At 45.0% G+C, this 25,383-nt stretch overlaps 1 protein-coding gene across 3 annotated transcripts; it reads left to right on the forward strand.

Moving 5' to 3' along the window:
- Positions 1-578: 578 nt before the first annotated feature.
- On the forward strand, positions 579-22,507 carry LOC308575640 (uncharacterized protein). Of its 3 annotated transcripts, none has more exons than XM_081174403.1 (2): positions 579-800; positions 20,462-22,507. In XM_081174403.1, the coding sequence occupies exons 1-2, from the start codon at positions 615-617 to the stop codon at positions 21,605-21,607; spliced, it is 1,332 nt and encodes a 443-aa protein (XP_081030529.1). In that variant the 5' UTR covers positions 579-614; the 3' UTR covers positions 21,608-22,507. The 3 variants fall into 3 exon arrangements, with proteins under 3 accessions (XP_081030529.1, XP_081030530.1, XP_081030531.1); XM_081174404.1 differs by lacking the exon at positions 579-800 and adding an exon at positions 10,357-10,596; XM_081174405.1 differs by lacking the exon at positions 579-800 and adding an exon at positions 18,757-19,199.
- Positions 22,508-25,383: the final 2,876 nt, after the last annotated feature.

Below are 25,383 nucleotides of genomic sequence, written 5' to 3' on the forward strand. Positions count from 1 at the left end.
TATTCCATCCCAACAACACTGGTTACTTTCTGCTAGTGATCAATAAACAGGCTGTGATTTCTGCATTGCATGGGGTTGGACTAGATGACCGTTGGGATCCCTTCCAACTCTACAGTTTTGTGACACTATAATTCTATGATAGGTCACCTGGAAGAGCCCTGTGACTGTGAGGAATTCAATCGGTAGTGTTTTGTTGCTGCTGTTGTTGCTTGTCTGTTTTTAGCCACCTGCTACTGATGCATTTTTTTGGTGACAGCACAGGAGTCACTGACCACAACAAATTCACTTATTCCATACTTGTGGTTTGACCTTTCTTCTTTGTTTTTGGTGGTATGCCAGTGAAAGAAGGCGTGCAGAGCCAGCAACTGACTCATTTGCTAAAAATCTTCCCGGAATCACTAACTGCATTACAGGTCACGCAGGTTCTGCTGTTGGGATCACGCTGTTGTCTTCTCTCACCCCCTAGAGAGGGCACTCTTCCCATGCGCAGCAGAGCAAGCAAAGCGATGCAACACATCTATTCCTTTTTTACATAAAGAGCCTACCTGTCATTATCTCCCAAACATCAGCAACAGCTTTCATTTGCAAGCAGATTCGCTGGAGGCTGAGAGATAATGAGCATGGCATCAAATGTGCCAAGAGCAAGTCAAATGGCTTATCGGGCGTGGGAGGAAGATTACAGCAGGGAGACACAAGTTATTGAGAAGGGAGATTCTACGGAAGAAAAAGAATTTTGTATGCCGAGTCAGGTACCTGGTTTATCAAGTCTACAAACTGACGGAGGAAGCACTCAGGCTGAGGTATGTCCTACCCTGATTATCCGAGATCCTTTTAACTCAGTGAAAGAGGGAATGAAAGCTTACCCCCAGAGGCCCTGGGATCTTTCAGCGAGTCTCTGGGATGATTCCCCCATTTCCTGGTGGAATAGGGAGGGTTCTCTGCTTGGCATGGAAAGCTTTGTCCTTCTGGCTCATATTCTTAGTGAGTGGGAGGCTATGGACAGGGGCCTTTGTGCATGACAACCTATGAAGGGGAGCAGAAACCTTTGGTCCAAGGGATGAAACTAGGTGGCCATGCCTCTAAATCTGGCACCTAGCATTTTCCAAGGGAGGTGGGGTTTGAGATGTGCTTGGGTGTCCAGAGAAGCTGGCAAAGACAACAGGAAGGGCTTTGTGTGCTTCAAGGTCCTAAAGAGAAAGAACATCATGCAGTGGGCAGAGAAAATGCCAATTTCCAGCTAGGATTAGAATCATAGCATTGTGGAGTTGGAAGGGACCCTCAGGATCATCCAGTCTGACCCCCCGCAATGTAGGAATATGCAGATGTCCCATAAGGGGATTGAACCTGCAACCATGGCATTATCAGCACCACTCTCTAACCAGCTGAGCTATCCAGCTGATCATTAAGGTCACTCAGCATACTATGTTCAAACATAGAGGGTGGAGAAAAGTGAAGCATTTAATGGGAGCTTCCATCTAGAGATGCTCCTCCCACTTTTCAATCTCATTGCCTGGTTGGTTGGACTTAGGAGAGATGACCTTTTCCTTGTACCTACTTTTGTAAAATTATTTTTGATTTTTACGAGTAGTGATGGAGTTCATACATGTGGTTATGTAGCAGAATTATGCAAAGTTGTCTGCTAAAACAAGGGCCAGTAACTGCCCTCAGCCTAACTTACCTCACAGGGCTGTTGTGGGGATTGAGTATGAGGAGAACCATGGACACCACCTTGAGCTCCTTGGAGAAAAAGTGAGGGGGAAATGTCATAATTATTATTTTTTATATAAAAATCTTGGGATATCTTCTGCATCTGAACTATGACATTCTCCATGTGAAACATTTTTCTGATACCCTGGTCTTGATTTTCCTCATCCAAGCCTACCATACTAAAACTCAAAGACGCTCTGGTTGTAACTGTCCAAGGATTCCAGCATCCAGTCAGTTCCAGGCCAAGCCAAATTCCTTTTAGATCCCCCGAGGGGAACAAGTTTTGTTGCTGTTATAGTCCATTAAATAACGTAAAAGTGGGTGGAGGGGGAGAGCGGGGAGGAACAAATTTTGTTCTTATTTGTTTTGTGGGGAGCAAATAGCTATTCCCTGATCTTCATCAGGTGCATTAAATGCATGGTGAGGATGTGATCAAAATGTCACCAAAGCTCCATGGAATTCACCAATAACTAAGCATATCTGTGATGGTTGACTGACCCAACCCAAAGAATGCTTACTAATGGTTTCTCCTCATCCTGGGGGAGAAGAGAGTGTCAAGTGGGGTGACACAGGATTCTGTCCTGGGTCGATTGTTGTGCAACATCCTTATAACATGACTTGGTTGAGGGAATTGAAGGAGTGCTCATCCAATTTTCAGATGGCACCAAAACTGAGAGAGGTAGCTAATTCTACAGAAGACAGAAGCAGGATCGAAGATGATTTTAACAGATTGGGGAACCGAGTCCGAACTAACATTTTGAATTTCAATAGGGGCAAATGTAAGGTTCTGCACTTAGGCAGGAATAACCACCCCCTGAGGCGCTTCTTCATGTGCCTCCTCCAGGAGAAGTCTGAAGGGCCTTTTCTGCAGTGGCTCCTTGCTTGTGAAATGCTCTCCCCAGGAAGGCTTGCCTGGCACTTTCATTACATATCATTAGGCACCAAGCAAAAATGTTTCTCTCTAACAAGGCATCTGACTGATTAACATTCTGTGGCTTTTACAAGTATCTATGGGGAGGGGGTGTTATTGATTTGCTTTTGTTTTATTACGTATTTTGTATTCTCGTTTTGCGTTTTCTGTTGTGAACCACCCTAGAATATTCGGATGAAGGGCAATAAGCAAATTAATTAATTAATAACCAGCAGAACAAATATAAGACATGCGACAAATATAAGATAGTAGACCGCAAGCTGCACAAGAGTCAACAGAGTGATACAGCAGCAAAAAAGTTAGTGTTATTCTAGGCTACATCAACAGAAGTCTAGTGTCCCAATTAAGGGGAAAAATAATGCTGCTATATTCTGCCTTGGTCAGACCACACCTGGAGTACTGTGTCCATTTCTGGGCATTACAATTTAAGAAGGATATTGAAAAGTTGGAGCATTGGCAGATCAGGGCTAGTAAAATTATCAATGGTCTGGAAACCTAGCCTTGTGAGGAACACTTTAGAATAATAGAATTCCAGAGCTGGAAGGGACCTTGTGGATCATCTAGTCCAAACCCATGCAATGCAAGAATATGCAGCTGTCCCATATGGGGTGTATCAGCCATAGTATATCAGCACCATGTTCTAGTCTAACTCTTTAGGGAGCTGGGGTTTTTCAGCATGGGTAAGAGGAGACCCAGAGGAGATATGATAACCATCTTCAACTATCTAAAGGGCTGTCACATGAAAGATGGAGCAAGTTTGTTTTCTCCTGCTCCAGAAGTTAGGACCAGAAACAATGGCTTCAGCTTACAAGAAAGGAGATTCTGGCTAAACAACAGGAAGAACTTTCTGATGGCAAGAGCTGTTTGACAGTGGGTAAGACTCCCTTGGGAGGTTGTGGACTCTCCTTCCTAGGAGGTTTTTAAGCAGAGGTTGGACGGCAACCTGCCATGGATACTTACTTGAAATTCCTGCATTGCAGTGGGTTGAACTAGATCAGGCTTCCTCAACCTCGGCCCTCCAGATGTTTTGAGACTACAATTCCCAGCATCCCTGACCACTGGTTCTGCTAGCTAGGGATCGTGGGAGTTATAGGCCAAAAACATCTGGAGGGCTGAGGTTGAGGAAGCCTGAACTAGATGATCTTTGGGGTCCCTTCCAACTCTACAATTCTATGATGGAACAGAAGCGCACCTGCAGAAATAATTTGTTCTTTCCTGCCTCCCATAATTGGCTTTCCCTAGACAGATGCCTCAGTCACCATGTGCCTTGGAGACCTGTTGTCTCCCAGCCCTTGAATAATAGGTGCGTCTCCCTAAACCATTAACTTCAACTCACTTTTTTGCTCTTGGCCCAGATGTGGTAATAATATACTAGACAGCAAGTTCTCATTTTCTTTCTTCCACGAAGACTGAAGTCAAGTGATTCATCAGAATATAAAGCAAGATGATTCCACATGAAAGCCAGGGTGGAGTTTAAATAATTATAACTAATGACATTTTTATCCTAGTCTTTCTACAAGGAGTTCAAGAAGTACCAGGTTCACAGTCTTCCCACCACCACAATTTCATCCTCATGACAATCCTAGGTTAGGTAGAATAGTGGCTGGCCCCAGTCACACCCAGCTAGCTTCACAGCTAAGTGGAATTTGAACCCAGACTCACCACTGCTCATCAGGCTCTCTAACCACTATTCATAGACTACCACAGGTATAGTCCTTGAATGAAGAGCAATCTTCTACTCTTAAGGCATATGCCCTGACTTTCTGTCATCTTGATACTTTTGGAAACCATAGCTCAATGACTGAGCACATGCTCTACATGTTGAAGGTGTAATAATAATAATAATAATAATAATAATAATAATAATAATAATAATAATTTATTTATTTATGCCCCACCCATCTAGCTGGGTTTCTCCAGTCACTCTGGGCAGCTTCCAACTGAATATTAAAAACACAATACAGCATTAAACATTAAAAACTTCCCTAATCAGGGCTGCCTTCAGATGTCTTTTAAAAGTAAGATAGTTGCTTATTTCCTTGACATCTGATGGGAGGTATCTAGGTATCTAAGGTGTCTAGATAGGATTGGAGAAGACTGGCCACTGTCTGAAAATCTGGAGACCCAGTACAGATAGGCAACCTGTGGTCCTTCAGATATTGTTGGACTCCAACTCTCATCAGCCCCAGAAAACAGAGCCAGTGGTCGTGGATGAAAGGAATTGTAGTTCAACAATATATTTGGACTCTCCATTTCCCATCAACCCCAGCCAGCATGACTAATGGTCAGGGATGAGTGGAGTCATACTCCAACAACATCTGGAGGGCCCCAGGCTCACAATCCCTGGTGCAGCCTCCTCTGCACCCCTGGTACAGAGCTTGGAGAACCAGTTGTTTGATTTGGTAGAAGGTAGTTCATTTGCTCCTGTCTGCCAACTCATGCATTTAGCTGCTTGTAGCAGTGGTGGGGCAGCATAAAATCTACTGCCAGAGGCAGAATTCTAGTTACCAGGAATGGTGAGTGAGGAGAACACTATTGCACTCAGGTTCTGCTTTGGGGCTTTCCATAGTAGTTTTCCCAGTAGTGATGTATGGAAGTGAAAGCTGGACCATAAAGAAGTCTGATCGCCGAAGAATTGATGCTTTTGAATTATGCTGCTGGAGGAGACTCTTGAGAGCCCCTTGGACTGCAAGAAGATCAAACTTATCCATTCTTAAGGAAACCAGCCCTGAGTGCTCTCTGGAAGGACAGATCGTGAAGCTGAGGCTCCAATACTTTGGCCACCTCATGAGAAGAGAAGACTCCCTGGAAAAGACCCTGATGTTGGGAAAGATGGAGGGCACAAGGAGAAGGGGATGACAAAGGACGAGATGGTTGGATACTGTTCTCGAAGCTACCAGCATGAGTTTGACCAAACTGCGGGAGGCAGGGGAAGACAGAAGTGCCTGGTGTGCTCTGGTCCATGGGGTCATGAAGAGTCGGACACGACTAAATGACTAAACAACAACAACAACAAAATAGGCATCTGATTGACTTCTATGAGAACAGGTTACCATTGGCCTGATTCTTATGTTATTCACTCCAACCATGCCTAATGCAACTTGAAACTGTTGTGGCCATATGCATTACCTTCTCTTCAATGGCTGGAGGGAGGCCCATGGCTTGGATCACACCACACATCATACTGAAGGTGTAGCAGGCAGAGGGGCTGCTTTGGTGAGTGTACATGGAAGCGGGCCATAATTACCATGGGCTATTACATGTGAGTACAGCTCACACATTTTAGCGAGTCTTCTTGCTACACATCCTAAATTATACTCCACCCTCCAGCAGCTAAATGAAATAGAACATATGTGGGAGTTTGTAGTGTGCAATGCAGAGCTTAATGGGCTTGTATCCTTCTAATAGACCTGATGTCTCATATCTTGGTTTGCCATAGTTACTGGAGAGATATTCATTTTTAATATGAACCTACCTAGTTGACGCTTCCTCAAATGCAGCTGTGCTGTGAGATTTCCATCTTTCGAAATTTCCCCCCTAATTATTTCCAGCCCAATAATTAGTACAAAAAGTTGCATGTTAGAGGAGGAAGTCGCATGCCTGTGGTATAGTGTTTAGAGTGTTGGACTAAGAAGTGGGGGGGGGGGTACCAAGTTTCAAATCCCTGCTCCGCCATGAAACTTTGGGTAACTTTGGGCCAGTCTTCTGACCTAACCTACCTCCCAGAGTTGTTTTGAGGATAAAAATGGGGAAGAAGAGAGTGCTGTGATCACACTGAGCTCCTTAGAGGAAAATTTAATAAAATAGTAGTCATATATTTGTGAAAATAACAGGAAAGGGGGCATTCAATTGAAAATAATTGCTTGCAAAAATGGGTCTGCTCAGCAAGGGAGGAGCACTGTAACACCATCTGCAGCTGGCGTGATCCTTTCTCTGTAAATTTAAACCTACAGGTTTCACATCCTTCTGTTGTCTATTTGGTCTTCCTGCCCTCTCCATATTGCCAATGCAGATGTGTTCATTGATAAAAAGCACTACAGCAAAACAATTGCTTTTGATGTGACCGCGTACACACTGTTGCATCAAGATCGCTTCTTTGTGCAATTGCTTACTGATTCGCCTGTGAAATCCTGTGCGTTGAGCAACCACTCTTTGCAGGGAGGCAATAAAAGTAAAGTAGCAGATATGAAAATTGTTCGGTGTGTTGTTGTTTTTATCCCTAATGTGCAGGGCATTGGTGCAGATCTGCATCAATAAAATATTCCCCACCACCACCCCACTCCAAAACAAAAGCCATCTGGTTCTGATCATATGCATCATTGCATGAAAATTCTCCTTCTATAGCATTTTGTCCAGGAAAGATCATTCCATTAGAACGGCAGTTTCCAATACTTTTGATATGGTGAATCATGTATTCAATTTCAAATTCATTATTTATTACTGTTTATTTATTACATTTATACAGTGGTACTTCGGGTTACATACACTTCAGGTTACATATGCTTCAGGTTACAGACTCCGCTAACCCAGAAATATTACCTCGGGTTAAGAACTTTGATTCAGGATGAGAACAGAAATCTTGCAGCGCAGCGGCAGCGGGAGGCCCCATTAGCTAAAGTGGTGCATCAGGTTAAGAACAGTTTCAGGTTAAGAATGGACCTCCAGAACAAATTAAGTACTTAACCTGGGGTACCACTGTATATGTCACAGGCTGGCTGGATGCAGAAACAACAACAATAACAACAAAGCAATAATTCCCCCTCCCACAACACATTTCAAAGGGCATTGGGTGTCAACCAGCCAATCAGCCAAAGGCCTAGCTGAAGAGGAATGTTTCTGCCTGGCATCTAAAGATATATAATGAAGGAGCCAGCTGAACCTCCATGGGGAGAGCATTCCACAAAAGAAGAGCCACTGCAGAGAAGACCCTGTTCTCATGCTGCCACCCTCCAACCTCTCATGGAGGAGGCACATGGAGAAGGGCCTCAGAGGACGATCTCAGGGTCTGCATAGGTTCATATGGAGAGAGGAGGTCCTTGAGGTAGTGCGGTCCTGAGCCATTTAAGGCTTTATAGATGAAAAACAGCACTTTGAATTGGGCCTGCTAAGTACTTGCAAAGTTATTCATAGTTTCTTTTATTTGATTGCAGGATATTGCTTCATAAGCTATACATTTTTATTCTAAGGCCAGATGACTTTGCATCAGAGGGATGCTGTAACAGTCACTCTAAATAACATTCTATATGAGCACCTTGAGCTGAATTGTCACCTCATTATTTATTTATTTATTTATTTATTTCCTACCCTTCACCCAAGATCCCAGGGCATATTACAACACTAAAAGGCAATTTTAAAAACGTGGACAGACAACATGAATGCTTGTCACTCTAAAGGGCTTTTGACCAGGATGTTAACTGCAACTAGAATTTCAAATTCCCAGCCATAGAAAACCTGGAAAGCAAATGTATTTGGCTATTTCGCACAAGAATATGGGGATTCATATAAACTGTGTGTTTCCAGGAAGTTCAGAAGATCCAGAATGCTTTTATGAAATCTGGTGGAATTTTATTTCCTATGCTTTGGACTTAGACACTCATCATTCTCTATCCATTGCATCTTCAGGAGCAGGGGTGTCTTGGTTTATGTTGGTTTCTTTCTCTTGTCATTTATTTATTCTTTGCTTTTGCTTATTTAAGGGGTAGTCAACCTTTTTATACCTACCGCCCACTAATGTGTCTTTCTTGATGGTAAAATTTCCTTACCGCCCACCAGCGCTCAATGGAAGGAGGATTCAGCTTGTGCCGTAGAAGTCCCTACTGCCCACCTAGAGTCCTGAAATGCCCACTAGTGGGCAGTAGGGACCAGGTTGAAAACCCCTGGTTTATTTTATTGGCATCTGTCTGGGAGACAATGGAAGAGTGTGCTATTGGAGGTAAAGTCAAACTGTTGCAGAGTTACAGCGCCTGCTGTGGCCGTAGAGACCAATATGGGATAGATATATTTTGTTGCAGCTGGAGTAGAAGAAGGCATCTGGTTTCTCTTGTACAGTTACACCATGCTCCTCCCAGTGATCATTTCTTCTCTGGTTATTACTGTGGATACAAGAACTGACTGTTTGTCTCTAAGCACTGCAGTCGTCTAGGATGGAAGGGTTAATGTTGCCAGCCTTCATGTCATGACTGCAGACATCTTTGTAATCAGGGTGCCGGGGTGCAAAGATCTGCCCACCCCCCCCTTTCCGGTTGCCCAGTCCCAGGTGCTCAGGAGGACGGAGCCGGCTGGCCGCCTCAGCATCTCGCTGGCTCGGTCACTCCCAAACTCGCAGCGCAGAGCTGCCTGCAGCAGAAGAACCTGCCGCGGTGCTCCAACCAATGGGTGGGCTCTTCCCCAGACTCAATTCTTGGGCCCCGGACTCTCAGCCTGGAACCCCTGAGAGCCCAGAGCTTGGGTGTCCCACACCCCTAGTGCCTATGGGTAAGATGGCCCTGTTTGTAATGCAAAGTTGGCCTGCCAACAGGCCTAGTCCCTGAAGCCTCTCTCTGTAAAGCTCATCCTTGGAGATCCTGCCACCTTCCATTCTATGTACATGACCAAGCCAACTTAGATGTCTCTAAGACAGAAGTATAAACATGCTGAGCATGTAGGCTTGGAAGAGCACATCTTTGTTTGAGACTCTGCCATGTGATGCCCCAAATCTTCCTGATGCTGTATATATGAAAGCCACTGAAGTATCACTCCTGGCGGGTGTCAGTTGCCCACGACTCACTTCCATAAAACAGCGTGCTCAACACGCAAGCCCAGTAGACCTTCATCTTGGTATGAGAGCTTCTCCATTTGGGGAAACACAAATGTGCTGCTTGTGGGTTTCTCATGGGATCAGTTGGGCCACTGTTAGAACAGAACACTGGACTATGATGGATCTTTGGCCTGATTCAGCAAGTTCTTCTGTTTCTGGTGGTGGTGGGGATATGCAAAAGAACAGCAGCAACCCAAACCTGTAGCAACCTGCAGATGCTCCCATTGCATAATTAACGTTAGAAAATCTTTGTGGTTTGGTGAGGATTCAGTTAGTGTGGAACGTGGGACTGAATAAATTAGAGGAGGCAATTAAAGGAACAGTTTGTGGAATGGCCTTTCATCCCAACAATTCCCGTGCTGACATTTGCAATGGCTCCTCACCCATTCCTCTCTACGTTCTCCCCAAAGGTTTTTGCTTCTCTATTTCTCTTCTCTCCCCGACACCCTTTCTTGTCTATCTCCCTGCCCAGTGGACCACCAGAGGAGGGACAAGGTCACTCCTGCGAGAGGCCTGATCTGATCTCTTGCCCAGAGCTCTTGAACATCAACCAAGAGCCACCAGTTGCCCACCCTTGTCTAAAGACTTCAGACTGTGTCCTGAAGTCACATGTGGTGGAACATTCAGAGACTGCATGAAGCTTAATGTAGGGGGGAAATGGAGTGTCATTTGAATAATCTCTCAGATGTGGTTGAAAAAAACTTAATGCGGCTGTATCAGGAAGTTTCTGGGAATCAGTTTCGCTCAGGGGTATCTTCTGAGTTAGGCAAAAGAAAACCTATGCAACTGACTTCTCCCAAATGATTCCCATAAATAACATGAAGGGCCAATGCACTGTGGTCAGAGAGCTCGCTTTGAGGTTAGGCTAATAATAAAGCCCATGAAGCAATGTGTTCTCAATTGTTCCTGACTATAAAACAGCCACATGTGTAAGACAAGCATCACGTCTCATCCAAAGAATAAAAAAAGCAGAAGATCACAAGCAGGTTTCTCGACAATTAGAGCAAATTGAGCCGCGTGGAGCAAATTTTGGCCGGGATATAATTAAGACCTTTGTGTTCAAAGGCTGCCTCATCCCCTTAAGGCTGTCTGAGAATCTTTATAAAAGCTTGTCATGACTCTTAAAAAGAGCTTATTTGAATCCAGCCACGGAGGGAACCAGGTAAGCCTGATTTGACATGAGCTTGCTTATGATGCTTCTTTGACTGTTTCCGTTCTGAATTGCCCCCCCACAACCCAACAAGGAGCCCATCTAGGACCTGCTAATTTTGTGAAAAGTCCAGTTGACTGAAATGGGAGCACCTTGGATTAAAACAAGAATGCTTCTTCAAGCATCTTGAATGACTCAGACAGAGCACCTGTTGTATAAGCAGAAAGTCCAAGGTCCAATCCCTGCCATCTCTAGGTAAGGATTGGAGGGACCCCTGCCTAAAATCCTGGAAGGCAAGTGCCACTCAGTGTAGACAATAATGACCTAGATGGACCAGTGTTCTAACTCAATATAAGGCAGATTCCTCTATTCTTGTGTAAGCGCACTTCTTCTTTGTAATGCTTGAGTTGATAGTCAAATTGTTTGTCCCTTTATGTTCTTTCACATCAGTCAAAATCTGGACCATTGACAGCTACCTTTTTATCCATGACTTTGTTTAATTGTTTAAGGAAGGGACATAGCACTCATAACTCCTGGATATTACTAGATTCCATGGGTTTGGACAAGATAACTCTTAGGATCCCTTCCAAGTCTACAATTCTGTGGATCCTAAGATTAGATACCTTAAGGAAGAAAAGTTGTTTTCCTAACCCACCTCCTGCACCCCCTAAAAACTTCTCAAGAGAATCAGATAGGTCCTCCTAGGGTGGTTTGCTGGCTTTTGCTAGGGAAGAGGGATTGTTTCAAACCAGGTTTAGAATCTAAAATGAGCTGAGTAAGGTCATGACAAGGAAGCTTCCCACTGCTTCCTTCATTCATGAACCTCCCTCTTCATTCCACAATGGTCTGGAGGCCCCGATCCCCAGGCCACAGGTAGCTTCAGAGAGGACAAGGGAGTAGAAACTTTCCTTCTGTGAACTTCCTTCACTAAATGCATCTTGGGATCTAAGTCCCTAAGGCTTAAATCTGAGTGGGCATGCATGTGTTTTGCTGTACATGACTGTCTGTTGGTGTTCACTACAATTGGCAGCGGAAAAAAGTCAAAATTCAGTGATGCTTATGGGAAACCATAGGATGAATCTTTGCAAACTTTTTCTTCTTCTTAATACACCTACTCATTCTTATTCTTCTCTCTGTAGTTGTTTTTGGTGGTGGTGATACAGTATAGCTGAGAAACAGGGATGGGGAGAAATTCCAGTAAAACCACATAAGTCATTCAAAGAAGGAATCCCCTGTTGGATTCTGAATTTCACTTGCAAGGATCTTTTGTCAACAATTCCATCATTCCAATGTAGTCTTCAGTCCCCTCTCTGTATTTTAACTGGAACCTAGGAAGCTGCCTTCTACTGTGTTTGACCTCTGGTCGATCTAGTTCAGAATTGTCTACACTGACTGGCAACTTCCTTTCCCAGCCCTACCTGGAAATGCTGGGGGTTTCACCTGGGGCTGCCTGCGAAGCTGATGCTCTACCACTGAGCCACCTCCCATTCCCATCCCCTCCCTTCCTGACAGCATCCTTCTGCTATCCTCTCTTTCTGTCTCCTTCCACTTTTGATTTTCATGGCTGAAAATCAAGATACCCTTAATGGTACAAAGACAACCACATTTATCAATTCCTCCATTGATTCCCATTTGGCTAGAAATTGCACCCTGCTTTGGAAAATACAAATTCAGATGGCCTGCCATTCACATTTTCTTTTTCTTTTAAAATTCTTTTTATTCGCTTTCGTTTTTAACAATTACCATCATACTCAAATCATAATCATTTTACAAGTAGGATTATCAGAATCCCAAGACTTCCCTCCACCCCTCCATGGTTTCCCTAAATATTCTTTTCAAACTGCATTGTATCATATTTTCCATATTTTCTTAAAACTCAGTTGTAACCATAATTCTCGCTTCATTGCAAGTGTTTGCTTTTTTTTAACAATTCTGCCAATGTTTTTAATTGTTTACAGTGTTCTTTCAAGTAACTTATAGAATTTCCCCGTTCTTTATTAAATTGATTGTCCTCTTGATCTCTGATCAAGTTCTATTCATATTTTCAATATAGCATTAGACAATAACTAGGTAGATATCTTATTCAGGTTTCCAAGATACTGACTCTAGAAATGATTGGGAATGGACACAGATCTGTGGCCACTTCAGACTGGTGTTTTTGTTTGTTTGTTTGTTTGCTTGCTTGTTTGTAATCTATTTATTTTGGTAGATGTGTTCTGAAACATGTTATTGATGCAATAAGAGTGCAATAGTGGTGACTTATACTGTGGTATTATTCTGCTTTATGAGCTGTTCTGTAGCGTTTCTCTATTGCTACTGCATTATCTGGAGGGGCACTTTGTGCTATAGTTCAAGAAAAGAGGAGCAAAACAGGAGCATCTGCTGTGTAAAAACTTACAGGATATCAGCAAGAGGTTATGGGCTGTGTACCAGTTGGAAAGAAAGCTATATACCCACCCCTTAAACTCTTGCTGGTATAATAATAATAATAATAATAATAATAATAATAATAATAATAATAATAATAATAATAATAATAATTTATTATTTGTACTCCGCCCATCTGGCTGGGTTTCCCCAGCCACTCTGGGCGGCTTCCACAGAAACCAAAAAACACTAAAATATCATACATTAAAAGCTTCCCTGAATAGGGCCGCCTTAAGATGTCTTCTGAATGTCAGGTAGTTGTCCATCACCTTGACATCCGATGGGAGGGCATTCCACAGGGTGGGCGCCACCACCGAAAAGGCCCTCTGCCTGGTTCCCTGTAGCTTCGCTTCTCGCAATGAGGGAACCGCCAGAAGGCCCTCGGCGCTGGACCTCAGTGTCCGGGCAGAACGATGGGGGTGGAGACGCTCCTTCAGGTATACTGGGCCGAAGCCGTTTAGGGCTTTAAAGGTCAACACCAACACTTTGAATTGTGCTCGGAAACGTACTGGGAGCCAATGTAGGTCTTTCAAGACCGGTGTTATGTGGTCTCGGCGGCCGCCCCCAGTCACCAGTCTAGCTGCCGCATTCTGGATTAGCTGTAGTTTCCGAGTCACCTTCAAAGGTAGCCCCACGTAGAGCGCATTGCAGTAGTCCAGGCGGGAGATAACTAGAGCATGCACCACTCTGGCCAGACAGTCCGCGGGCAGGTAGGGTCTCAGCCTGCGTACCAGGTGGAGTTGGTAGACAGCTGCCCTGGATACAGAATTGACCTGCGCCTCCATGGACAGCTGTGAGTCCAGAATGACTCCCAGGCTACGCACCTGGTCCTTCAGGGGCACAGTTACCCTATTCAGGACCAGGGAGTCCTCCACACCAGCCCGCCCCCTGTCCCCCAAAAACAGTACTTCTGTTAGTATCGGAAGTGAATAATCACCCAAATAATCACAAATTGGCAATAATAATAAGGGCATCCTGAGGAGACTCTGGTCAAGGATGGAGAAACTGTGGACCCCTAGATTTTTCAAATATCCAAATCCCATCAGTCCCGGTAGCACAGTGAATGGCCAGGGATGCTGGGAGACACAGCCCAACAGCTACTGGAAAGTCACCTATTCCCTGATGCTGACTTGCACTCAGTTCTTTGATGTCAACCATAGTACGGGTTTTGCTGTTAGTAGTCTAAAATTTAAAGGAAGGTCTTAAATGGGAGTGAGGTGCATTCACTTTAATTAAAAAATGAGCAAGGAACTGCTTTACATCAAGGATACTTGCAGTTTCTCCCTCTGGCAAACATATCCCAGTAAATACAACAGATGAATCCCGTGCTCTGTATATTCATTTCATCCCAGGCTTCTCCAAACCGACTCATTTATTTGTTCAGAAGTCAAAGTGTTGCTTTTGGAAACCCGCCTAAACTGGTTCTTGAGATGATGAGACTAGCCCTTTAGCAATTAAGATAGCTTCTGGAATGCCATCCACGCCCTGCTCACCACGCTCTCATTTCTCTCAAATGCTCTCTGAATTGTCAAGTTAGCTTCCCTTTCGACAGATGAGTTTATTTTACATATCCATCTATTTATTTTGATCAATTGTATACCACTTAGCTACAGTCATCCGTGGTATGCTAAAGAAATACCATTGGGATAAACTCAGAAATGACTTAAGATAGCTGCTGATTTTTAAGAAGTCTTTTTCCGCAAGGTGGTGGAAGTTCAACAGGGAGGTGGCTTGCTGATCTCAGCAGGGAGGGAGCGCCATAGAACTGGTTCCACCATAACTGAACACACAGCTCCTGATGGATGCAAGCAACACAGCATTTGCATTTTGCAATAGATAGCGTAGAAAGGATTTGCATTCTTATTTCTGTGAAATGGGTACGCAGATATTTCCCTCTTGCATCTGTCACAATTGTGTGTGGGCATCTCATTCCCATCTTTCACTCCAGTAGTGCATGATTCAGATAAGCGGACTACGCCCATCTTGGAGCTTACTCAAAGATTCTCTCCTTTATGTATTGCTACACCTCTGCTACCCGTGCCCTCATTTCACGGCATATATTGAGGTGTGCAGCGTGCTAGGTAGGTTCCCCTCAATCACAATGCCCTTGCTCAGGAATAATAATAATAATAATAATAATAATAATAATAATAATAATAATAATATATTTATACCCCTCCCATGTGGCTGGCTTTCCCCAGCCACTCTGGGTGGCTTCCAACAAAATATCAAAATACAATAGTCCTTCAGATATTATAAGCTTCCCTAAACAGGGCTGCCTTCAGATGTCTCCTAAAAGTCTGGTAGTTGTTTTTTCCTTTGACATCTGGTGGGAGGTTGTTCCATACGGCAGGTACCACTACCGAGAAGGCCCTGTAACTTCACTTCTTAAAGTGAGGGAACTGCCAGAAGGCCCTTGGTGCAGGACCTCAGTGTCTGGGCAGAACGATGCGGGTGGAGACGTTCCTTCAGGTCTACTGGGCCGAGGCCATTTAGGGCTTTAAAGGTCAGCACCAACACTTTGAATTGTGCTCAGAAATGTACTGGGAGCCAATGAAGATCTTTCAGGACCAGTGTTATGTGGTCTCAGCGGCCGCTCCCAGTCACCAGGCTAGCTGCCACATTCTGGATTAGTTGTAGTTTACGGGTCACCTTCAAAGGTAGCCCCACAGAAAGCGTATTGCAGTAGTCTAAGCGGGAGATAACTAGAACTAGGAAGGAGAGGGATGGAGGTTCTCAGGTTCCTCCTCGACCTCTTCCTGATGAGACTTCTGTGCCAGTTACACAGTGAGGCAGTTAAGCAGCTTCAAGTTCTAGGTTTCATGGAGGTGGGGCTCCTTCTCAGAAGTTAAGTCACTCCTTATGTATTGAAGGCTTCCTCTTCTCATTAAGACCATTAGAAGAGTCTGGCTGCTGTATGGGATCAAAGGTGAATCTCATTCAACATCCTGTTCTCATGGTGGCCAAGCAGAACACATGAAGATGCCGTATACCAAATCAGACCATTAGTCTAGTTAATTCTATATTGCATGCCAAGGCCCCTGTCCCGCAGTTCCCTTATATAATAAACACACGGACATGAATATTTTAGGTTAATGGGATAAAATAGGCCCCAACTTTGATTTGAGTGGTTTGGATTAAGCATTGGGTGAAACCAGACTATATCCTGACTCCTGCCCATCTGCAGGGAGTCTCACTAAGGGTAAACCACCAGTAAGGGGAGCCCTATGACAAACGTCAAATAGGGGCACCCCCAGGGTCCCCTATGGGGTCATGGCATGGCCCTATACTATGCCCAGGCTTTGGACATGATCCACACCCCTGGATCCCTTTAATAGGATACCCTTATTGAGGAGGGGCAGCAAACGGAGGACACCCCCAAGCCATACCGCAGTTTAAACGGCTTGTAGTAGCAGTAGTAGTAGTAATACTAATAATACTAATAATTTATATCCCACCATCTGGCTGAGTTTCCCTAGCCACTCTGGGCAGCTCCCAACAGAATATTAAAAATAGAATCAAATATTAAAAAACTTCCCTAAACAGGGCTGCCTTCAGATGTCTTCTAAAAATCAGATACTTGCCTATTTCCCTGACATCTGATGGGAGGGTGTTCCACAGGGCGGGCGCCTCTACCGAGAAGACCCTCTGTAGCCACACCCCCAGCCGTGCCGATTGGACAGCTGGGGGTGTGACACGGCTGGGAGTCCCCATGACATGGGTGGCATCCCTCCATCCTCCAACTGGGTCACTGGGAGGTCCCAGATGCTGTGCCGCAACACCGCCCACCGGTGGAGTGGACTTGTCTGCACTGAGTGTCAGTGGCTCCCCAGAAGTTCAGACTGGGTTTTCTTCCAGCCCTGCCTGGAGATGTTGCGGACTGAACTTGGAATCCTTCTGGATATAACACAGATGTTCTACAACTATGGATCTTTCCTCAAAAATAATTCTAAGATTCTAGTCCTCATCATTCTGAATAAAGAGCTGTCATAAACAGAAACATGAAAAGCTGCATTAGTCCAAATCAGACCATTGATCCATTTAGTTCAGTATTGTCTACACTGACTGCCAGCAACCCTTCTGCCTCTTCCAACCCTCCCTGGAGATGCCAGTGATACAAATTGGGATGCATTTTTATGCAAAGCAATTTCTTTCCCATCAAACTTTGTTTATGCTGGATTTTATGTTGATGTGTTTTATTGTTTTACATTTTTAGACTTTGTATTGGAAACTGCCTTGAGATGACAGTGTAATGAAGGGCAGGCCATAAACTGGGTTAATAAGCAAACAAAAGAATTTCTTGAATTTATGAGCCACCCTAATTAAACAATAATAATAGTTCTATGGGTGTTGTGAATGGGAAAAGAGTTAAAACTAAAGCATGCCATAAAACAACTCAATGAAATCATTGCATGAATAAAAACCACCTCTGCAACAGTAGAATTATTCCATTCAGATGCAAAACTGAATGTTGACACACATCAAGATGTCGTCGTCCAATCTAACAAGACATAGACCGGCTATGAAAGCTAAAACCAGCCAGATTTTCATTATTCTGTACAAACTAAGAAAAGAAAAGAAAACAATAGCAATGATGTTAAGAGACATGAATAGAACTTAAATAGGCTGGCATTCTAAAAATAAAAGCTTTGTGTTGGAGAACATTCCACAGGTAGGGGAGCCAGGCTGACTCAGAGCATTTGGGAAAATACAATATCCCCACACAAACATTCCATATAGAGAAGTTGGCTACCTCATCATTGGCAATGGAATGCCATCCCCCGCAGAACCTGAGGGTAGCAGGTGGGTTAGGAACTGTCTTATATCCAGCCAGACCCTTCGTGCATCTACCTCAGCATCGTCTGCAAGGACCAACAGTGGCTCTTCAGGGATTCAGGCAGGGAGACCTACCTGGAGATTGAACCACTGAACTATGCAGCCCTCACCTTCAAAATAACAGTAAGATTCCAGTCCTCATGGTTCTGAGCAAAGGTCTGGTTTAGAAAATAGGAATGTAGAGAGAACAAGCTTGTTTTCTCCTGCTCTGGAGGGTAGGGCTCGAAACAATGGCTTCAAGTTACAAGAAAGGAGATTCAGACTAAACATCAGGAAGAACTTTCTGATAGTAAGAGCCATTCGGCCGTGGGAAGGTCTCCCTCAGGAGGTTAAGGACTCTCCTTCCTTGGAGGTTTTTAAGCAGAGGTTGGATGACCGTCTGCAATGGATGCTTTAGCTGAGATTCTTGCATTGCAAGGGGTTGGACTAGATGGGTTCCCCTTGGGAACTCTTCCAGCTCGAAAAGTCTATGATTCTAAGCTAGCTTATGCAAAGTCCAACCATTGGTGTCTATATTGATTGGCAGCATCTCTTTGTCCAACATAGAGAAATCTCCTTTATACCAAATCAGGCCATTGGTCCATTTAGGTCAGTACTGTCTCTAAGGTGACTGGTTGTGTTTCTCCAGAACTTCAGACAAGGCTTCTTTCCCAGCCCTATCTGAAGATGCTAGGGACTGAACGTAGGACCTTCTGCATTCAAAACAGATGCTCTACTTCTGAGCTATGGCCCTTTCTTGGGTTGTTGTTTAGGGGGGCACCTGAGGGCTCCCGCTGCCAAGCATCCCCCTATAATGGTTGCTGTACACTGCCTCATGGTAGGACAGACCCTGCAAAGTGTGGAGGGCACAGTCAATGGCGTTGCTGATTTAGCTCAAACTTTGGTGAAGTTTGCTGAACTGAACTATTTTCTTGGGGGGGTTGGGTAATTTAGTCTTCTATTTGAAAGCCCGACTGGGGAATTTCACCCTATCATTTCTTTTGAAGTCCAACCCTTAATATAGACACACCTTTTCCAGCCTCTAATTTAGAAACCACAAATGCTTCTTCTTCCCCTTTGACTTGTTTCCTCATTGTAGAAACACCCATCTTGTAGATGACTTTCCTCCCCTAACCGGTCTGTCATTGCGTCTACTTCTATGATGCATCCCTGATCTCATCTGGGCCTTTCAAAGGTTGCTGCTTGGGCTGGTGAGACATAATTAGAAATGCTGAGAAAGCTAGGGAGAGAGAGAAAATATAATAATAATCAGGGAGTGCCTGAGCTCTCCTAACACATATAAAGCCAGGGGCAATAGCCCTGTAACTCCACATAGGTGATGAGTTCCTTAGTGTCAAGCAAGAGTGAAGCAGGTATGTACCAAATTCACAATGCTCCTCATTGAATTGGACTCGCAAAGAAGTCAAGGAATCAGAGGAAAGAAGGAAGGAAGGAAGGAAGGAAGGAAGGAAGGAAGGAAGGAAGGAAGGAAGGAAGGAAGGAGAAGGGGAAATTGTGAGCAGGCAATGGGACGTAGGGAGGACAGTGTACCCTTTGGAATGTGATCTGCACCCAGAGGAAAGGATGCTTCCAAAATGGCCATGGGGCTGCTTTATGTAAGCAAGTCAGCATAATAACCAGCCATGCAAGCCATGTGGAAGGCAGAAGAAATTCAAACAGATCATTAGGAATGTCACAAAGAATCCCAGGCAGGCAGGAAAGGATTCATTTGGAGCAATTGAGGCAGGCTGGTCATTTGTGAGCAAGTGCAATTGCCATTTCCAGCGGGAAGTGAGTGACAGAGAGCCACGGGCCCTGGTTCCCTAGATTCTTCCATGGTCCACCAAAATTGCAAGAACAGCCAGGCACATGAAGCGTTTGTAATGAATTTGGAGAGTCTTCCTTTTGTGTAGAGTTTTGAAGAACACAGATGGAAGATTATTTATTAATTTATTATTTGCATTCTCCTCCCCACCACCAACTCACAATACAACTTCTCTAGATGATCCTTATATTCAAGGATGGAAAAACTGTGGCCCTTCTCAAGATGCTGTGGGACTCCAACTCCCAACAGCCCCAGAAGCCAGTCTGGCCAATAGTCAGAAGTGTTGATGGGAGTTGTAGTCTAGGAAGATCAGCAGGGCTAAAACTGTTTTTGTAGACATGGATGTCTACGAAATTTTAGAATCTGGACTTGATAAACTTATAGGAAAGCAAGTAGGGAAAATGGTGCCTTCCAGATGTTGTTGACCTCCCATCAGCTCCAGCAACCAGCATAGCTGATGACCAGGGACCATGAGAGTTGTATTCCAACAACATTCGGAGGGCCAAAGGTTCCCCTAACCTGTTGTAAGTAGACAGACAACACTGGAAGGGGTTGGAAGAGGGTTTTCACATTCCGGTTGACTCTGAATTTGGCCAAGAGTGAAATTCCAAGGTAAATTTGGGGGCTTTGAGGTTGTACAAAGGCATATGGGGAATTGAGAGAAAAGCTACAATCACTTCTCTGAGACTAATAGACTTTTTATGAGGATGGAAATATGGTAGCTCCATCCAAGTACTGTATGTCCTTTTTTAAATAGCCTCAGAACACCAAACTAACTCTGCTTCTCCCTGATCTATTTTCTGTCTCCAGGCTGAAATCCATTCCAGCAGAATGTCCACATCGGGTGTGAAGTGCGTCACCACACCATGCGTCACTTCGTGCCCGGATGCAAAAGTGGTGATACATCCACCACCGATGGTCCTCACTCTACCAGGACTGAGCCTCACCACAGCCCCTAACCAATGTCTGGTGGAAACCCAGACGTCGTGTATCACCAATGGCTCCGAGCTGTGCGGTGATGGATCTTCCAAAGCAATTGTCACTAAATCTTCTGGTCTGCGTGCTGTTTCCGGTGGAGACACCCCGTGTTGTACGACCACCTGCCCTGACTCGCAGGTGGTGATACAGCCACCTCCCGTTTGCATTACAATCCCAGGTGCAGTCCTCACTAGCTACCCCAACGAATGCCTCATCCAGACCTCAAACCCCTGTGTCCCTAGTGGTTCCCAGCCACATGCCATCGCCCGCTCTACATCAGTTTCTGACTGCTCCCTTACCCCACAGCGTATGACTCGTTCTACCTCTGTCCCATGCGGTCTCAATAGCACACCGGCGTGTGTGACACAAGGTCCTGGTTCCAAAGTGGTGATATACCCACCACCGATTGAGGTCACCATCCCTGGCCCTATTTTGGAAATTGCTGCAGAGGAGTGCACAGTGGAGGTCTACAACCCGTGTGACACTGCCGGTGCCATCACCAGTGGTGAAGAGCGATGTGCCATCACCAGTGGCGAAGAAGGGGAAGTCAAAGCCCTGACGGCACGTGCCTTATCCTGCACTAAAGTGTGTGGGGTGTTGGGTGCTTCTTCTTCATGCGTCTCCCAAGGACCAGAGATGAAGATTGTCATCCAGCCCCCTCCTATTGAAGTTGACCTTCCTGGACCAATCCTCCAAGTCTTCCCAGAAGCGTGCAAAGTGGAAACACTTACCCCATGTGCTCCTGAGCCACAGGCACTGTGCAGCAACAGTGATCCAGCTACCTCAACAGCTCTTGCCACCAGGACCAGCTCGCTGTCCACCATTAAACGTCCTCTGCCTGATATGAGAAGGCCTGCCCGCCCTTGGGCTGAGATGTACAGCCGCTCCATAACTCCAAGGAGCATTTTGGCCAAGACTTCCAGATTTTCCAAATACCACCATGGCTTCAGCACTTCAAGCTATCAGTCATCTTACTGAATTCCTCCATGCATATTGTACAAGAGACAGCTGGAATAAAGAGGTGGCCTTCGTGGCTTGGCTGATGAAGAAGAGCTTTCATCCCAAACACCTATCAAATAGATGGACAATATTATTTTCCCTTAAATTCTTTGAAAGACATATCCAAGATGTGCTTTCTGTACTATTGTGCCCAGTTAGGTCCCACAGGGACCTAATTGTACACTGTCGAAAACCCTGCATTCCATTGATTGCAGTGTTTACATGCCCTTAATTGTATCCTTTGTCTTTGGTCTTGTTTCTCTTGACGGGGCATCGCAAATGAACAGAAGAAATGGTGCCTTATAGAGAGACCAGGGTGTGTCTCTGAATACCAGTTACTGCAATCAAAAGTGAGGAGAGTTGTTGTCTCACTTGTGGGTTTCACAGAGGCATCTACTTGGCCACTGTGACAACAGGAAACTGAACTAGGTGGGCCTTTGGCCTGATCAACAGAGCTCTTCTTACGTTCAGCTCTGCTTTGATTTCATTTTGCTATTGTAGTGTAAATGGACTCATAATCTAATGTGAAATCAAGAGGCCGGGATCAGGTATCATCACTAACTATAGGTGATGGGTGGTCTTCAACTAATACTATTACATCATTGCAAGGATTTCTGCTTGTGCAATGTGACTTGCCTTCCTCTGTTCTGCCTCCCAGAACCTGTTCCAGAGGATTGGCAGAAGAACCCATGGGTCAGATTTAAGGGACGAAAGGGGCAGAACATTCAATTGCACAAGCAGAAATCATTGAGCTGAAAGTAACATTCACACGGCACTGTGATGGATTCAACCCACGAATCCTAAGCATCCTCACAAAAGAGGAGGTACTCTACACCTCAACAGCAGTTACTTCTGAGTAAACAACCACAGAGCCACATGCTGCATGGTGTAGTGGTTAAGAGCGGTAGACTCGTAATCTGGGGAACCGGGTTCGCATCTCGGCTCCTCCACATGCAGCTGCTGGGTGACCTTGGGCCAGTCACACTTCTCTGAAGTCTCTCAGCCTCATTCACCTCACAGAGTGTTTGTTGTGGGGGAGGAAGGGAAAGGAGATTGTTAGCCGCTTTGAGACTCCTGAAGGGGAGTGATAAAGCGGGGTATCAAATCCAAACTCTTCTTCTTCTTCTTCTTCATGCAGTGGGAGGAAATGGGGACTGGAAGATTTAGCTCATAGGTCGCATTGCGTTTTTAAACACTGATATATTTAAAATAATGTTTATCATAATTTAAAGAAAGTCTTGTTTTGATCATGTGTGAAATGTGTTTTGTTTTTAATTTAGGAAAAAAATCCATTTGTCAAAGTGCATATTTCCGTAATAATAAAGCAAACGATGACTTCTCAAGCTGATGTTTTATAATGTTTTTGTGCAACCAGGATGGTGGTGGGGTTTTGGAAACCATGCCCTTTAAGGAGTGGCTGAAAGACCTTCCTTTCTTTAGCGTGGAGAAGAAAGTGGTCTTCGTATATCATAAGGGACATCAGTCACACAGAATATGGAGCAGGCTTGCCCTCTAGAGGGCAGGACTAGATTGTCTCTAGCAAACTGAGATTCCAACCTGTCTGAAATTTCCCCAAAACAGGTAGTACTAGATCAGGGATGAGGAACTTCAGGTGCAGTGGGACAGTTGCAGCCCTCAAGATTGTATACTGGGCTCTTGGGACTCAGTCCAGGTCACACATCCTCCAGAAACATATAACCCTCCAACATTTCTCAGATGAAAATAGGGACTGGTGGGGAAAATAGGGGCATTCCGGGGCCAAATCAGAAGCTGCATTGGCTTTCATAATTCTGTTTCTGTCCCTGGAAAATAGGCGCACTTGGAGTGCATGGAAACCCACCCATCACTGACCCTGTTTTGCAACCACATTGAGTGTTTCTGTCTGAATGGAATGTACCTTTGAACTCTGGTCACCCTGGGTGGAGGATAGAGAGGGATGTGTGAGTGTGTGTCTTTTAGAAACTGGGATACCTTACACAGGTGTCAGGCTTCAGGGAATTGGCTCCACACCCACCCACAGGGCCAGTAGTTAAGCAGAACAAAGGAAAAAGAGTCTTCTTACCAGTTAGAAACTTTAATAATCACAATGAGAGAACGAAGAACCTATCTCCTAGAATGGCAGTGCTCCCAATTAAGAATTCTACCCCCTTATGTCCCTATTTTGACCACACTGCAGGAGGCAGTGGAAGACAGAAGTGCCTGGCGTGTTCTGGTCCATGGGGTCATGAAGAGTCGGATACGACTAAACAACTAAACAACAACAACATGTCCCTATTAATCCATTTCACTTCTGTGTCTTGTAATCTGAGTTTGGAGCCTCTGTGTTTTCTGTTCTGCCACTTTCTGAGCTCTTCTTGACCTTGGAGAGAGCAGGGGAATGCTTTCCAGAGACAGTGAATCTCTCTCTCCCAGTGTTTCTTCTCCTAGCTGTTCCCCATCCAGTATTTCCCAGCTTCTGCCTTCTGAACTGTGTCCCTCTGCAAACCACTGTTCCAAATCTATACTGTCTGCCTGCTCCTCGGAAGATTCAGGATCTGGAGCAGGAGCAGGGGAAGAGGGAAGGCTCCCATTCCTCCTCAGTGCTGCCCTCTTCAGCACAGTCCCTGACAACAGGTGAAATTTAAATATTCAGAGTGGTTTAACAATCAGTCCCTCTTCCCAGGGAACTCTAGGATTGTAGTTCTCTGAGGAAGAATGTGTGTGTGTGTGTGTGGGGGGGCTACTAACAACTCTCAGCAACCTTACCAAAATATAGCTCTCAGTATTCTTTGGGGGAAGCCATGACTGATTAAAGTGGTATCTTAGGCTTTAAATGTATGTGGGTGAATGGGTCCAAACATTCTTAAAAGACTGCACTACGCTGGCTTTCATAACAGCATAGCCACATATGCAAAAAAGCTACCCTGCATTTAGATCAGGGGTCGGCAGCCTAAGGCCCATGGGCCACAAGCAGCCCATGGGGGTCATTTAACTGGCCCATGGATACCCGTCGCTCACTTGGTCGCGAAGCAGAGTGGGGACCGCCTTCCGCGATGCTGGCTGGCTTCCCATTGGCTGCAGGAAGCTCCTGCAGCCAATGGGAAGCTGTGCATGCCTCCTTCGTGCCAGGAGTGTCGGAAATAGTGTTTGTGCATGCACACATGCACTCCAGCCCACCGCAGCGTCTGCGGGACTGTGAACTGGCCCAAGCCACAAAAAACTTTGCCAACCCCTGATTTAGATGGATGGGGGACCTGCAATGAAAAGTTGCAGCTGGGAGTGCTTTGGTTCAAAACGCCAAACAGCCATGCCTTTTCCAATGCTACTCAGTTCTATCCTCCTCTTCCTTCCCCTGCCCCCTGAACCGTCAGCCAATATCTCAATATCTCATATTGAATTAGCATGCTCAGTCTTCACTGGGCTATGTCTTGTTTCTTTGCTCCCTTTCGAGTTCCACCCCCCTTTTTTTGGTGTTTCCGTAAACTTTGGGACCCCTCCCCATAAAACCAACTAATCTCTCCTTCTGGTCACTTGAAGGTGGCAGTCACATTGGTTCCATAAAGATCCATACTCAGAGGGTGAATTTACTATTAGTGTACTTTCCTTTTTACTTAAAGGTATTGATACACTGTAGTTTGCATGGCCAATAAGGGGGGGGGGGTCATATCAATTGCAGCAGAAGGATTGGAAAACAGGTCCAGGTGAGCTTTTTAACAGAGTGGAGGGGGTGCTGTGAAAGGCCTATCCCCTCCGCTAAATGAAATCTGTTGGAAAAT

The sequence above is a fragment of the Podarcis bocagei genome, assembly GCF_964188305.1.
Source record: "Podarcis bocagei genome assembly, chromosome: 16".
Taxonomy (NCBI): domain Eukaryota; kingdom Metazoa; phylum Chordata; class Lepidosauria; order Squamata; family Lacertidae; genus Podarcis; species Podarcis bocagei.

Coding starts and splice junctions, on each gene's coding strand:
- LOC308575640 (XM_081174403.1), top strand. CDS start 615: ATGAGCATGGCATCAAATGTGCCAAGAGCAAGTCAAATGGCTTATCGG. Junction 801..20,461: donor GAGGAAGCACTCAGGCTGAG/GTATGTCCTACC, acceptor TTCTGTCTCCAG/GCTGAAATCCATTCCAGCAG.